General features: G+C 48.7%; 1 protein-coding gene across 3 annotated transcripts in view; it reads left to right on the top strand.

The window, feature by feature from the left end:
• The window catches only part of CHD7 (chromodomain helicase DNA binding protein 7), a 177,842-nt gene that overhangs the window by 52,777 nt on the left and 108,833 nt on the right, over nt 1-16,232 (top strand). For all 3 annotated transcript variants that reach the window (XM_029222949.1, XM_029222950.1, XM_029222948.1), the window contains exon 2: nt 5,587-7,462. In XM_029222949.1, the coding sequence (XP_029078782.1) occupies nt 5,759-7,462 (1,704 nt within the window). In that variant the 5' untranslated portion in view covers nt 5,587-5,758. The remainder of the gene's footprint in view (nt 1-5,586; nt 7,463-16,232) is intronic.

Raw genomic sequence — 16,232 nt, 5'->3', positions numbered from 1 at the left:
AAAAAAGAAATAGAAATATATGCTGGGAGACATTACAGAAAGGAGAAATTTTATAGGTTGAAAATATAGTTAATAACATAAAATATGATGTATGGAAAGAATACTATAAATTTCATCACAAGGGCTAGGTATGGGCCTTTGAAAGAACACTAATCCCTGAGCAGGAGAAAAAATCTTTCATCAGAGAATTGCTACTATTTAATATGGTCTTCACCTAAGAATGTTACCTCTAGGAAGAAACCTGTAGCAGTGCTGTGCATAGAATTTTCCGCCCTGATGGAAGGGTTCCACGGGTGCACTGTCCACATGTGCACCACAGCCACCAGCTACACGGGTGTGCTGAGCACTTGAAATGCAGCTTGTTCAACTGAGCAACCGAAGTTAAAATTTTATTCAGTTTTAGTTAATTTAAACAGCAACACGTGGCCAGAGGCTGCCGTGTGGGACAGCACAGCCACAGCCCCGACACATGAGTGAGGAAGAAAATGTAGTCTAGCCCGGGCTGGGGGGGGGTCCGGGAGGGGCATCATTTGGTCCATGTGGCAAACCTGGAACTGACTGGTGATGAACTGATGCTGGTAACTTGGAGGCGCTTCCTGCCTCTCTCTCTGGGTCGCTGTCCGCGGGATCGATGCCTGGGCAGACCCCCCGCCCCCTTCGGCGGCTGCTAGGGGCCATGGGTGGGGAGTACCGTCCATAGGCCTCGTGATCGAGCTGGAAGGACTCTCAGGGTGAGGAGAAGCCCAGCCATGCGGAGCCGTTTCTCTTCTGTCCATTCCCCTCTCAGCCGTGGGTCCTTCCCCCTCGCGATGTGATTTGTAGCCTTGAGGGTCTAGAGGCATCTCCCGGGCTGCGCTGAGGGTGGGAGGTGTGCTTTCCCGCTGCTCCACACTCCCTTGGAAATGCTGGCACAGGCTTCACCCGGTCCCGAGAACCCTGATCAAGTAATGTCACAAACCTTAGGCTCTTGGGAGGTGGAGGGGAGACGAGTAAAGAGAACAATGCAGATCGAGCTACGGAACACTAAGGTGGTCTTAGCGTCTACAGGGCAGCTCCCTTTTACTTGGCCCAATGTGTTGGATCCTTTTGAAAAAATGGACAGCACCTGGATGGCATTCTACTTCCACAACCGAATACAAAGTGGTTGAGCTGTAGGAAGTATTTTGCCCACGAAATGAAAGGTGTCCTGTGTTCACCCATCTCCTTTCTAGCTTTTCAGGTCACTGTGATACCAAATTAAAACTGGGCTACACAAACGCCGTCCTACTTTGAGCGGAGCACAGTAGTTAAGCATTGTTTATGTAACCTTTGGGAAGCCAGAACTTCACTTCAAAATCTTAATATGTATTTTTGCACGACTTATTTCTTTCACCATGGTTTGTTGTACACCCCCTGCTTCTGTCCCCAGTTTTCTGGGTGCTGTTTACTTTTTGGGGCTGCCTACTTCGCATCCTGCTTATTTCCCAAAATATTAACCAGTAACCTCAATGTGGTGCTAATATGTGCTTGCTTCCTTAAAGTTATCGATAGTATAAGTAAAAATTTTCTTAAAAGGAAACTCCCTTCTGTTTGGTGGTTTCAGCAATTGTTCTAGTGACTTATCTCTGAATAAATAGGACCCCGTGTAGGCCTTTCATAGGACCCCGTCTAGGCTTCACTGGTGAGTTGCCATTTCATCTATACATTTCTCTTTCATCTCTGGGAGTTGTTCGTCATTAAAATATTTTGTTGGAGATGTTTACTGCTCTTAGTATATAAAAGGGTTTCTTCATCTGTACAATGAAGAGGGGCTTGGATTAGGAGGTCTCCAAAGTGTTAGCCGGCTCTAAATTTTCATCATTGGTTTCACAGTGAGTCTCCATGGTGTCCACGATGCTGTGAGCTGGGGTGTCTCATGGTGCCTCTCTTCACCCCTAAACACGCCCCCAAGCACCTTCTGAACTCAGGAGAGACTTGCCAGTAGGGTGCTGAGCAGAAGCATGTATTATGTCCTCGTTATAGGTGTCTGTACTGTTTAGTATATAATATCACACACACAGCACTTGTCATCATGAATTACCAAGAAATATTTTGTAAAATGGTATTGTAAACTTTTATACCATAACCCATGAATCTTAATTTTTAATTAAAAGTTTCATCATTTACAGATGACTGTAACCTCCATGAGGAAGAAAGGGAACTTTGTTTTTATTCACCGATATATCTCTGGCAGCTGTGATCAGTGCCTGGCTCATAGTAGAGGCTCAGTAAATATATTTTGAATACATAAATGCTATTTGAGATTTAACGTGATTTTCATTTAAAGCCAAATCAAATGTAAATACAACTTGAATATTTATCTCCCAAGTGATAATGATGAGAATTATTTGGTAACACTGATAACTTGCATTTCTGCCTCTTCTTTTTAATAATCTATACCTGTGCCGTCCAGTATAGTAGCCATTGCGCCCATGTGCACCTTTTTGACTTGAAATGTGGCCAGTTGGAATTGATATACTGTAAGCGTGAACTACCGGGTTGCAAAGACTCAGTACCAAAAAATGTAAACTGTCTCATCTCTATCGATTACATGTTGAAGTAATACGTAATTACTTGCATATATTGGTTTTATTTAAATAAACAAAACCAATAAATAAATTGGTTTTATTGGTTAAATAAAATTTAACCAATAAATTGCTTTTATTCGTTAAATAAAAATGATGAAAATTAATTTCACTCTTTTTGGGGCTACTTTTTAAACGTGGCTACTAGAAAAATTTTAGACAAATATGGCTTTGATTTGGTGGCTCATTGGACAGTGCTGATTTAGACACAGAAAATGTAGATAGTGAATGTAGACAAGGGGGCAAACTCCAAAAAGGAATTTTAAATGAATATCTTTGATAGGAACAAAATTAAATGTTGCAGCTGTGACTTGGGAAAGTGGGCATTCAAATGGTCTTGATCAAATTAAAAAAGACAAAAATAAATTAATTAGATTAGCTCAGATCAGAAATATGAAATCCAGCTACCAGATGGATTCCCAGCATAGTCGCCAGCCAGAGCCTTGAGGTCAGAAAAGGGGCAGGAAGGCCGTGATGGCTGCCCCAGCAAGCGTAAGTGGTGACCGGTGACACACTAAAGCCATAGTTTTTGGACTTCTCTGCCCGGACTTCACGTGACTGTGGTCGTCGCAGCTGTGGTGGGTGACACGTTTGCTGTACCAGGTAATGCTGCCATTTTTCCTGCTGCTGGGAAATGGCCTCTTGGTGGAAGGAGCCGGGAACTGGAGACCCAAGTGTCGGGTAGGATTACTCGCAGTGAGTGCTCTGTTTTGTCCCTCCCCTGGGCCTGTAGTCAAGTTCTTTTTCCCTTTCTGCTCAGCCTTATAAAGTGAGTGCCAACTCCATGCTGCCCCTCCAGGCAGTGGACCGAGCCATCTCCTCCCCCTGGGCTCCTTTCCCTTTGGAGCTGGCTGGGAACACATCCAGTCCGTAGCAGTTCCTCCCGTGACACATGCTGGGCCCTGGAGGATGAAGCCACCATTATCCTGTAAAGGCCACCCAGGACAGGCAACTAGACGTTACCTTCCTTCAGCTAATTTGAAAGGTTATTTTGGTAAGTGGTTAGTCTACACGGCTGGTTTTAAGTTCTTATCAAGTCCATTCCCGTATTTATTTCCTTGAAAGCTAGAATGAGCCTTGAATAAATGAGGACTGACCGCGTAGGCTTTTTAGGATTAAATTCAATTTATAAATATTTGTTTCATTTGGCACTGGAAATCTCGACTTCTCTTTGGTTTGGGTTTTAAAGCAGCATGTCTGTAAATAAAATGGCTTTCATGCTCACCTTACTTCCACCCGCCTGACCTCTGTTTCTGGAGAAAGTAGATGAGAAAATTCACGGCACTTAGCGGCAGAGTGAGGAGACCTTTGGCTTCGGCTGACAGCTGTCGCCTGAGTACTGCCGACCTGGAGACCCTCTCAGGTGTGCTGTCTGTGGTTCTGACAGCGAGCAGGAATGTTGTTTACATACATTTCCCGTAGGCGAAGTTCTCCCCTTGCTGGGGGTGTGGGTTCTTGGTGGGGCTGGCTGCCTCCATCCCACTCCTACCCTAGCCGTCCCCAGTCCCGCCCCAGCCGTCCCCAGTCCCGCCCCAGCCGTCCCCAGTCCCGCCCCAGCCGTCCCCATTCCCGTGCTCCTGTGGACGTGTGTCAGTAGGATTTATGGCGGGGCCTGTTTGTAATATCCCTTTTGAAATTCTTCAACAAGACACTTTTTTTCAAGTTGGGCAGTATCACACAATGCTTCATGTGCTTATGAAAGAGGAAAAAAAATGAGTTAAATTCCAGAGATGTTTAAGATGTTGGACATTTTTCCGATGTGAATTAGTTCTTTATTAGGTCGTTGATTTAATTAGCATTCAACAAAAACACTTTCCTGTCTTGATTGTGGAAACATTCTTTAAGTTGGTTATTTATTTTCATCTGACACAGAAGCCGTTAGCAAGTGTTTGCGTGAAGCGCAGAGCAGTAGTAGTTAGTCTACAAGGTGTGCTGTAAACAGGGGATGCTTACGGGCAGGCCTGCCCACCTTTCCGCCTACCTGCTCCGGTCTGCCTTGTCCCAGAAGAGGTCAAGGCGAGGGTGAGGGCTGCATGGACATTTTGAACTTCATTCTGTTAAAAGTTTCAGTTTTGACCAGTTTGGGGGAAAGGTTTCTGCCTCTGCTGATGAGAATGGTCATCGTCTAGAAACTGCCCGTCCACCTAGAGTTTGTCCACGTGGTCGCATGGCTCCTGGTCCATCCCCAGAGCCCGGGGCCCTCGGGTGGATGAGGGACCCGTGATGGGACTTGCTCTGGCAGGGGGGAGGGGGGGCGGGCGTGTGTTGCTGGAGAACGAAAGCCTGGCGTGTTCCTGCCGTCAGACGGACGTAAGGAAATGATGAGTTACCGCTCCGCTCGCCAGCGTGCCTGCCAGCATCCTTGCCTCCGCCGCTTTCTCCTTCGACGCCTCTGTTTGCCGTTCTGTAGTTGGTCGTATGTGGGCCGTAAATATCCAGTTTGTACGAAATGACTGCTCTTGGTATTTGTATAATCCTCTAGCCAGTGGGACTCAGTTGAGCTTTTCACAGCCCTCGGTGCTGTGGCTGCTCCTCTGATCACACCGCTCGGGGGATAAGGTTAAGGGCGGGCTGTTGGTAACCAGAGCATTTCCAGGGCTTTCGTGCAGCAGATGGGCTGCTTGGCGACGTTCGTACATCTGCTGGCCTGCTGTGGCAGCTGCTGCCGCTTCATGTTGTGTTCTTTTGTTCTGTTCCATCCAAGAATGGAACGTGAGGAAGTGGAGTGAATGGATTAATTTAAGGTTAAGGTTAGTGTTTTGCTTGCTTTCTAAGTAACCGATCATAATAATGCTTCTGGTAGAAGCTAATGAGTTTCTCTTAAAGTGAACTAGATTTATAAAATACAGCTCAGTGAGGGGGCTAGACCAGTATTGTCGGTGGAGACCAAATTCAAATGCGTGCGATGCCGGCAGTTTTTATCATTGGTTCCTAATTCTTTGTTTTCTTCCTCCCTCTTCCCCACCTCCCGCCCCCCTCCTAGGACCTCTATCCAGATTTGCCTGACACTGCAGGGTCCAAGAGAATTAGAGAAATATGGAGTGACATGAAGAAGATTAGTCAAGGATTATAGGCTCTGAGGACAAACCCTCAGTGAAGTGAAGCACAGACAAGCTCCTGAGCGCTGGTCTGGAGGAGCCGTGTGTTGGGAGAAGATGGCGGATCCAGGAATGATGAGTCTTTTCGGCGAGGACGGGAATATTTTCAGCGAAGGCCTCGAAAGCCTGGGAGAATGTGGTTACCCTGAAAATCCCGTGAATCCCATGGGTCAGCCGATGCCGATAGACCAAGGCTTTGCCTCCTTACAGCCGTCCCTCCACCATCCCTCCGCGAATCAGAGTCAAACCAAGTTGACCCACTTCGATCACTATAATCAGTACGAGCAGCAAAAGATGCATCTGATGGACCAGCCGAACAGAATGATGAGCAATGCCCCTGGGAACGGACTGGCGTCTCCCCACTCGCAGTACCACACCCCGCCCGTCCCCCAGGTCCCCCACGGGGCTGGCGGCGGCGGCGGCGGCGGCAGCGGCGGTGGCAGCGGCGGCGGCGGCGGCGGCGGCGGCGGCCAGATGGGTGTCTACCCCGGCCTGCCGAACGAGCGGCACGGGGGGCAGTCTTTCGTGGACGGCGGCTCCATGTGGGCTCCCCGGGCCGTGCAGGTGCCGGACCAGATCCGAGCCCCCTACCAGCCGCCACCGCCACAGCCCCAGGCGGCCCCCTCGGGGCCCCCCGCGCAGGGTCACCCCCCGCACCTGCAGCAGCTGGGCGGCTACCTGGCGCGCGGGGACTTCTCCATGCAGCAGCACGGACAGCCGCAGCCGAGGATGGGCCAGTTTCCCCCGGGCCAGGAGGGCCTCGGTCAGGGAAGCCCCTTCATCGCCGGCCCCGGCCACCTGTCGCACGTGCCCCCGCAGAGCCCCGGGGTGGCGCCGACACTGCGCCACGCGGTGCAGCCCTTCCACCACCATCCCCCCGCCGCTCTCCACGGGGAGCCCGTAGCCCACAGCCCCCGGTTCTCCCCCAACCCTCCCCCGCAAGGGGCCGTGAGGCCGCAGACCCTCACCTTTAGTTCTCGGAGCCAGACCGTCCCCTCACCTACTATAAACAACTCAGGGCAGTATTCTCGCTATCCTTACAGTAACCTAAATCAGGGATTAGTTAACAATACAGGGATGAATCAGAATCTAGGCCTTACAAATAATACTCCAATGAACCAGTCCGTCCCAAGATACCCCAACGCTGTAGGATTCCCATCGAACAGTGGCCAAGGACTCATGCACCAGCAGCCTATCCACCCCAGCGGCTCCCTTAACCAAATGAACACGCAAACTATGCACCCTTCGCAGCCTCAGGGAACTTACGCCTCTCCGCCTCCCATGTCACCCATGAAAGCAATGAGTAACCCGGCGGGCACCCCTCCTCCGCAAGTCCGGCCCGGAAGTGCCGGGATCCCGATGGAAGTCGGCAGTTACCCAAATATGCCTCACCCGCAGCCGTCTCACCAGCCCCCTGGCGCCATGGGGCTCGGACAGAGGAACATGGGCCCCAGGAACATGCAACCGTCCCGTCCGTTTATGGGCATGTCCCCGGCGCCGAGGGAGCTGGCCGGGCACCTGAGAGCCAACGGTTGTCCCGGCGTCGGCCTTGCAGACCCGCAGGCGATCCAGGACCGGCTGCTCCCTGGCCAGCAGCACCCCGGGCAGCCGCCGGCCTTCCAGCAGTTGCCAAGCTGCCCTCCGCTGCAGCCCCATCCGGGCCTGCACCACCAGGCTTCGCCCCCGCCCTCGCACCACCAGCCTTGGGCACAGCTCCACCCCTCGCCCCAGAGCGCCCCGCAGAAAGTGCCTGTGCCGCAGGTAAGGGGGCGTGGCCCTGCCCGCCCTGCCGCGTGGGGCGCAGGCGCGAGGAGCCTGACGCGCAGGGCTCCCTCTCAGCCTCGCCAGACGTTGCTTCGTCCCGAGGTCCTTGAGTTCTGCCGTGTAAGCTGCTCCAGCACCTCACTTGTTTTCTGTTTCTCTCTCTCTCTCTCTCTCTCTCTTTTTTATTTATTTTTTTTACTCTCACTGTTGGCTTGTGTATTTATTCACTTTTTCAAAAAGTCGTGACTCCTCCCGTCCCGGGGTTGTGCTGGAGCTGAGGGTGCGTAGAAAACTAAGTTCTCACTGCCAGCAGTGAGACGGACATTGGAGCTAAACTCGTTTTTCCTTCCCTTTGTTCTTCTATGCTGTGCTCTCTCTCTCCCTCCCTCCCTCCCGCTCTCTTTCTCTCTCTCTGATCTAAAAACACACAGAAACTTGGTTTCCAGCAACGTTTTATATTTTTGTGATGGTCCGTCCCACCTCTTTTAGAAAATTATTATTATTTTTCCCTTGGGAAGCTACAAAATATGTTCTTCTGTAATACTTATCGGACCAGTTGTTGAATGTTAGCGTTAACTTGCACACTGTAGAAAATCACAGTGAATGATAGGCCACACAAAGCGGTCTCTGAGAGATCTGGATGCCTAGTACTAAAAGCAGAAGTCTTCCCTTTTCGTATGCTGGGATTGTATCCGACAGAATTTATAAGCAGACAGATTTAGGTTTTAAGCTCTAGTACTCCTGTACATATCTTTCCATTATAAATGTTGGCGTTTGTGCTCCAGCTCTAGGAAAAATAATGTCTGTATGTCTAGATTATTCAGAGTGCTATTCAGAAATGTGCACGGATCTTCCACTGCGATTGCAGCCCTGAATGTGGATGGTACAGTGTGATCTTTAGAGCTGTAAGGCGCAATGCTTGTTCTTAATGAACCTGTAATCAGTTTGGGGAAACATGACCAATCCGTGGAAGTATAAAGTATAGTAAAAGACCATGCATGGTTACGTGACAGGTGTTCAGAGAGAGGCAGCACCTGTGGTGCTTGGAATCTGGCTAGGACGTAGCCAGGGATGTGAACGGAGGATGGTATTTCAGGTTGGGGGATGGTTCCTTAGAGGGGGCATGGGACGCTGAATTCGCTGCAGGGCAGGGCCAGGTGGTAGAGGTCTGATCTTCTGTTGTAAAGGATTTGGACTTCACTGGGGAGCCAGGGATATCAAACTAGACAGTGCGCGGGGATAGCCGGGGAACCAGAAGATGAACTGTGAGCCTGTGGTCCAGGCCTGTGAGGACAGTTTGGTCCAGGGACCAGGGATTGGGGAATGGGAACAGAAGGGAATGAAGCTACGTGCAAGCAAAAGGGTCGGGTCAGGAAACAGAGCCCTCTGGGGCATCCCGGGTGGAGAGGCATTTAGATTGGAGATCAGAAGCTTCAGTCTTGGTGGGACTGGGGAAGTGGAGGCCAGGAAGGTCTCCTGGGGAACCTCAGGACACAGGACTCGTTGGGGTCTCGGGAAGGCTGCCCTCACAGGTCCAGCAGACTTGGAGATTCTCAGGAGGAGCCCCGAGGTCAGCGGGGACCACGTGGGCCTCAGCCACCGGACCTGCGCTACCCAGGAGAGAGCCGCTTCCCTCCTGGGGAGCCTCATCTGCAGTGATGGGAGCGGGCTCCTGAGACCGTGGACAGCGTGGAGGGGGGTGAGAAAGGGCGTCTACCAGCTGCTGGGGCCTCGGCCCACCTGGATGGCTCCTAGGGCAGAAATGAACATGACTTAGTTTCCAGGGATTATTCTTTTCTTGCTCCTTGGGAGTTTCTTACTAAACATGGGATCTTTTCAGAGCAGTGGTCCTCAGACTTCTCCTGGTCCCAGCATCTTCTCTCCTCCCTGGAGGACAAAGCACAGTTTGAAGGAGACCCCCTGTGACTATAATCCCATCCCTGGTTGGGAATCGTTGGTCTCCTCCAGCGTTTCTTAGTTTTAAGAGCACAGATTTCTCAACGGGTGTTTCAGAGGACGAGTGTGAGTAGGCGGACTCTGGGTCCCTGAGCGCTGGGGGACACCAAGTGTATTTCCCTTTTTCTCCAGCTCCATTTTCTCGAGCGTGCCATCATAGACACACTTGGAACGGTTTAAGGGGTGCAAACAAGTACACTTGAGGTATCTTTATTATATAAGTTCAGTTGCATGCTTTAAACATTTCGCACGGTATTTGCTTTCTTATTTCTGCTCACCTTTGCATCCGCTTCAGCTTTTGAAGCACTCAGTTCTGCACATCATGCTAGGGAGGTACAAAGTCTTGAGAAGAGCACAGACTTTGAAATCAGCAAAGTGTTTGAAGTCCAGGTCTGCTGCTTACTAGCTTGGTGGCTTCAGGCAGCTTGACCCCTCTGAACTTCAGATTCGTCATCAGTACAACAGGAAAGATAGTACCCATCTCAAAAGGTGTTGAGATTAATTAAGGTAATATACTCACATCAAGTGAGTGTGATCTCTAGCCGGTGGTGCATACTTAAGTGTGAATTCTCCTCTAGGTTTTAGTTTCTGATCTCCTGCAGTGCGAACCTTACTTTATAATTCATGTCATTTCAGATGTACTAAATACAGTGTAAAATTACCTTTATTTTTAAGGAACAGGTTACATATTATGAAATATAGCCTTAGTTGTGACACATGAAATTTGACTTGTGGAAATATTACCCGCCTTTGTGCCCGTATTGCTGGGTGTGGTGAGGATAATGAGGTAGGCTCAAAATGCTGTTACAGAATCCTAAACACCTCGCTGTCCCTGGGACTGACTCACATTCTACTCTAGCAAATAATCTATTATTATTGTTTTGCTTTAGAACTACTAAAATTATTTTGCATTTCGTGTATGACCGGATGGTGGTTTGAAACCATGCTGTGTAGCAGGGAAATTGCCAGATTAAGTTGAAATATTGATGTAATTTGCTGAATTATCACATTCAGAGAGGCTTATTGACTCTTTTTTTTTTTTTTTTTTTTTTTTTTTTTTTTTTTTTTTTTTGCGGTACGCGGGCCTCTCACAGCTGTGGCCTCTCCCGTTGCGGAGCGCAGGCTCAGCGGCCATGGCTCACGGGCCCAGCCGCTCCGCGGCATGTGGGATCTTCCCGGACTGGGGCATGAACCCGTGGTCCCCTGCGTCGGCAGGCGGACTCTCAACCACTGCGCCACCAGGGAAGCCTGCTTGTTGACTTTTCTATCTTGAGATTTTACTTTGAAAAAAATAGAAGTTACGCTTTTTAGATGTTTCATGGGTAGTGAACAGATATTTTCTAAATTCTATCACGTGTTAAAGTATCTTTGAAGATAAGTTTAACTTTATATTAAAGAGTCAGCAAAGAAAAATATGAGAACCGAGGCCAGAGTTCATCAGGCCGTATGTTCATTGTCTGGACACAGTCTTTAGTGGAAGCTCCAGACTAGCCTGATGATTTGATAACAATTTACAAGGGCGGAGGAAACCTAGCTTCTGCCTCAACAGCTGTTTAGGAGAGTGGTTTTCCTTTTCATTCTCAGACCTGTTTTTCTATCCATCCATCCATCCATCATTAAATAATGTATTATATTTTAATTTTTTCTTCCAGTTTTACTGAGATATAGGCGATCTATAGCCCTGTATAAAGTGTATAAGGGCCACAGCACGATGATTTGATTTACATACGTCATGAAGTGATTGTCACAGTAGCTTTAGTGAGCACCCATCATCTAAGCACAAAATGAAAGAAATAGAAAAAAACCATTTCTTGTGATGAGAACTTTTAGGATCTCCTCTCTTAACAGCTTCTGTACGTAACACACAGCAGTGTCCGTCATGCTTACGATGCTGCATGCTCCACCCCTGGTGCTTACTTATCTTACAACTGGAAGTCTGTACCTTTTGACCACCTTCCTCCAGTTCGCCCTCGGCCAGCCCCTGCCTCTGGTAATCACAGATCTCATCTCTTTTTCTGTGAATTTTTGGCTTGTACCTGAAGTTGTTAATTGACCTACAACACTGTGTTAGTTCCTGTTACACAGCACAGTGCTTCGATATTTCTATACCTTTCAAACTGGTCACCACAGTGAGTCTAGTTACGATATGTCACCGTACAAAGATATTACATAATTGTGGACGCTATTCCCCACACTGTACATTTCACACCTGTGACTCATTTGTCTTGTAACTGAAAGTTTGTACCTCTTAACCTCCCTCACCTATTTCTCTTCCCCTCAACCCCCTCCCCTCCAGCAGACACCTGTTTGTTCTCTGTGTCTGTGACCCTGTTTCTGTTTAGTTATGTTTGTTCACTTGTTTTGCTTTTCCAGGTCCCACGTGTAAGTGGAGTCACACACTGTTTGTCTTTCTCTGCATCTCAGACCCTTTTATGCTCCTAAAAATTACTGGTGACTCCAGAGATCCTTTGTTTATGTGGACTTTATGTGTTGGTATTTGTTGTCTTAGAAATTTAAACTGAGGACAGTTTGAGATATTTGTTATTCATTTTTAAAATCGGTAAAAATAATAAACCATTATGCGTTAACATACATCACATTTTTAACTGAAAAGCAGCTGTCTTCTAAGACAACAGAACATTAACGGCGTTGTTTCACGTTTTCCGAAGTGTGGGATTCTAATAGCCGCTTCTGCGTGCAGCCTGCGGGAGCCTCTGGCCAAGCCCGTGCACGCCTGGAGAGAAGGCGAGCGAGAGGCGGAGAACATCTCAGGGTCCTTATGAAAAACGGTCCTGACCTCGCAGGCCCCGCACCCTGAGAGCCACCGGTGTGGGCGCAGGAGCGTAGGTCTCGGAGCCTGCGTTTCCTGAGCCGGAGAATCAGCAGCTGATTTCTCACCCCACGACCGCGGGCAGGTTCCTTAAGCTCAGGGCCCTGGCTGCATTCTCTCCAAAATGAGGGACGCTGCACCTTCCTGGTTAGAGCCATAGAGAGATTAGCAGTAACGTCTCTCAGAATTTAACATGGTGTCAGACACGCGGTGGGCACTCACAAATGATCCGTTATCATCGGGCAGGTGTTTACAGTTGCTTGTCGCAGAGTCTAGGAAGTAATCTCAAGCGCTTGTTCCAGTGTTAAAGTACGGTCAGAGTTGTTGCACTTCCTTCCCTTGGCTTCTGGGAGCAGTTAGCAGACCTTGAGGCTTCACCTCCTGCTCCCTGGGAGAGAGGAAGGGCCGGTCGGGGCAGAGGTGGTGCAGGAAGCCCCTGGAAGGCGCAACACGGAGGTGAGCTCGCGTGCTTGGGGGCAGCGCCTGGTCCAGCGTGGGCGGGCGTGCCGGGGCAGGCGACAGCTCTGCTGAGCTGTGGAGCATCAGTTGAGTTGAGAGGAGGACGCACAAGCGTGGAGGAGGAGAGAGTTTAAGGCTTGGCAACCGTGAGGGTGAAGAGAGTGCGCCTGTGTCCCTGGCATGTGGGGCCGGGGCCTGGGGGACCCCTCTGCAGGACGCTCCTTCCAGGCCCCGGGTCCACGGGTGCACTGGGAGGACGTGGCGGGAGCCGGCACCGTCCTCGGCAGCAGGAAGCGAGCAGAGAACGGAGCCAGGCGGACGCCAGCGAGGACCACGTGGAAGGAGAGCTCAGCACGTCGTTTTGTTTGTTTGAAGAGCTTGTCTAAGGAAGACTTAGTTACGTGGGTTGTCCTTCGAGGTTCCAGGGGAGTTTCTGAGTTTCTGAATAACTCATCCTGCTTTTAGGCCTACACAGGTGTAGGTAGATTCACAGATTACGCTCACAGACGGGCAGATCCTGGTGGGATTTTTAGGATCTGCAATATTGTGTCCTTGGCTTAAGTGTATGTTGGGTGTATTTATGTGTGCTCCCCTCATTAATTTGGTCCTGAAATACAGTCATGGTGAAGCAGGACAGAAGCAGAAAGCATTTTCAAAGGACCACTAAGATTGAGGTGGTGGGTAGTAATTTCTGTGTCCTGATTTTCCCCTGGAGATTAAAATAAAACAGATCCAGAAGAATCAGTGGTGCAGCTTCTCCAGTCCTCTGTCTTTCCGTGATGTGTTACGAATATCGTTAAAAAATAGCCTTTCTGGGAAAACCTTTTCCCGGTAAATCTCAAGTAGAGAAATCCTCTCGGTTCACCCGGTAAATACAGAATTGCAGACACGAGCAGAGTAACTGCAACTACTAAATACATTTTTATGGGAAAAATAGGCACGCATCTTACGCCTCATTTATGCAAACTGTGCTCAGAAGTAGAGGAAAGGGCCTTTTGAATCGTATCTCTCTGATGAATACTACTCCGGACAGGCTTATACTTTCACACCCCTAAAGACGTCTGGTGGAGATGGGGAAACGGATCGTCTCTGAAGAAAACCCAGTTTGGACCTAAGTGGCTCCCAGGGGCTGTGGTGAGTGTGCCCACGTTCCGGGACAGGCACCCGTGGTTAGACCTGCTTGGAGCAGCTGCCCTGCAGCACTGTTAGGGGAGAGCCCTGCTCTCCCACGTGCCGGCCTTCAGGACATCGTGGGTTAAGGCCGCCTGCCCCTGCCCGATTGCTCTCGACTTCCCTGGTCCATGAGGCGCTCCCGGAGCCTCCTGTTGTTCACGAAGACTGAAGATGTCTCTTCTGACCACCTCTGTTCGTATATATTACCGCTCAGTGAGCACTGCCCGCCATTTCCCTCGAGCATAGCTGGTTTATCCAGAGGGCGGCGTTTCGGTGGGTTAAAATGGAAAACGCCAAGTGTAGACTTAGAGCAAAGAAAAGCAGTCTACTCCATCTGTCCTTTCACCCCACAGTCTGAAAGCATGAAATGAGCCGAATACGAAATGTTAGCCTTGCGTCTTAGTGGCTTTTATTTTGTAAAAGGGTATCGCTTCCTGTGACCGTCAAAAAATGTTGTAGGTAATAAGAAGTTCGTTTTTAAATTTACTTTCAAAGCCTGCATGTTAACCATCTGCTAGGTGTCCCAGGTAGCCAGTGGGTTTTCTTAACTTTTAAGAAGCCACTTTTAGATACTGCTTTTTAATCTTGTAACTTGGTTGCCTTCATTCAGCTCCATTAAAGAAACATTTATCGAGTGCCTGTTATGTGCTGTGCACTGTGTTAAGGACAGAGATTGGCGGTGTGCTGGAAGCTGGGGAGGAGGTCAAGGCCTTCACTGAGATGGACAGGGAATTTTGTTATTTAGGTATGACCTGACCTTCATTTCTTTGTGTACCTACTATGTTGTAGACCAGTGCTGTCCAACTGAAATATGATGGGAGCCGTGAATGCAAGGCACATGTGTTACTTTAAATTTTCTAGTAGCCACATTAAAAAAAAAAGAAACCACGCATTAGTATCGTATATTTAATTAGCCAGATATATCCAGGATATTCCACCACATAATCAGAATAAAAAGACATTTTACACAGCTGTTTGAGATCCGATGTGTACTTACAGGCAGAGCCCTTCTGCATTTGTAACTGCATAAGGCAAGCCAGTAGCCCCATGTGGCTGGTGGCTGCCATATTGGACAGTGCAGAGCTACACTCTTTCCATAGCCGTTGCTTCTGATTCTTTTGGAAAACAAGTCAGAGTGTAAGCAAGGCTAATGCACATATAAATAAATTTAAAATTGTTTAATGGCAACAGTCAACCTCCAGCACAGGTGTTAGCACCCTCATTGTAAGGTTGGAAACTTAGTAGCATTTTTTAATATATGAACAATACATGTATTGTTGGAGGTGTGTGTGTGTGTGTGTGTGTGTGTGTGTGTATAGTATAAGTATCAGTTCCTGAAAAGATAGATTATCAAAGTGAAATTTCATTTGTTTAGATTTCAAAGAAGGCTGTCTTTCTATTTTCTTGTGGGGGAAAAAAATAACATTTTTCTCAGAAAGGTGGATTACAGCCATTTAGTTTCAAGTGGTTTTTGGATACTTTTAGTAGTTATTCTCACACACACACACACACATGCACGCACACACACACACACACACACACACACACACACACCCCAGCTCAACCTTTCTTTGCCCCTCTGTCTCTGATGCTTGTTTCTTTATGAGACTGGTCCTCCAAGGATGAGGGAGAAAGCCTTCATTTTCACTCTTACACATGCACTGCCACGTGCCCCTGCTGGCCCCCTCCACTCTTTTTCCTTTCACCTGTTTATTCTCTGCTGCTTTTTCTTCTTCGTTTTATCAGTTGTTCAGAAAGGCAGTCTCTGGCACTGCAGAGCGAAAATTGGCCGGGAGAGGAGAATTGGGAAAAGGCTCAGGGGGACAGTTAAGGGAAAAGCATCTCTGGACCTAACTTGGAGAATTTATCTTAATCTTGCTATCTAATAGTAGTCTCCGTTCTCTGTAGTTACAGCTGTCAGTCTGTAGATAATCTCTAAGTAACCACGGGGAGATGGCCTTCATTCTTCCTTTGTTACTGAATACAGCTCTTTATCAGCGAAGGAAGTCAGTAGCAAACTTTTACTTGTGCTTTTTTTTTTTTTCTTTTTTTTTTTTTTTTTTTGCAGTACGCGGGCCTCTCACTGTTGTGGCCTCTCCCGTTGTGGAGCACAGGCTCCGGACGCGCAGGCTCAGCGGCCGTGGCTCACGGGCCCAGCTGCTCCGCGGCATGTGGGATCTTCCCGGACCGGGGCACGAACCCGTGTCCCCTGTAAACGCAGGCGGACTCTCAATCACTGCGCCACCAGGGAAGCCCTACTTGTGCTTTTGCCTTGCAAAACCTTAGTAGGTGATGATGTGTCACCACGAGTGAGGTTTCAATTTTTCTTCACTTAGTGTAAAAAACATA

This window comes from Monodon monoceros, unplaced genomic scaffold, assembly GCF_005190385.1.
Source record: "Monodon monoceros isolate NGI ecotype Baffin Bay Population unplaced genomic scaffold, NGI_Narwhal_1 Super_Scaffold_14, whole genome shotgun sequence".
Lineage (NCBI taxonomy): Eukaryota > Metazoa > Chordata > Mammalia > Artiodactyla > Monodontidae > Monodon > Monodon monoceros.
The sequence above is the reverse complement of the archived record's forward strand: the minus strand, read 5'-3'. Positions and strand labels throughout refer to the sequence as shown.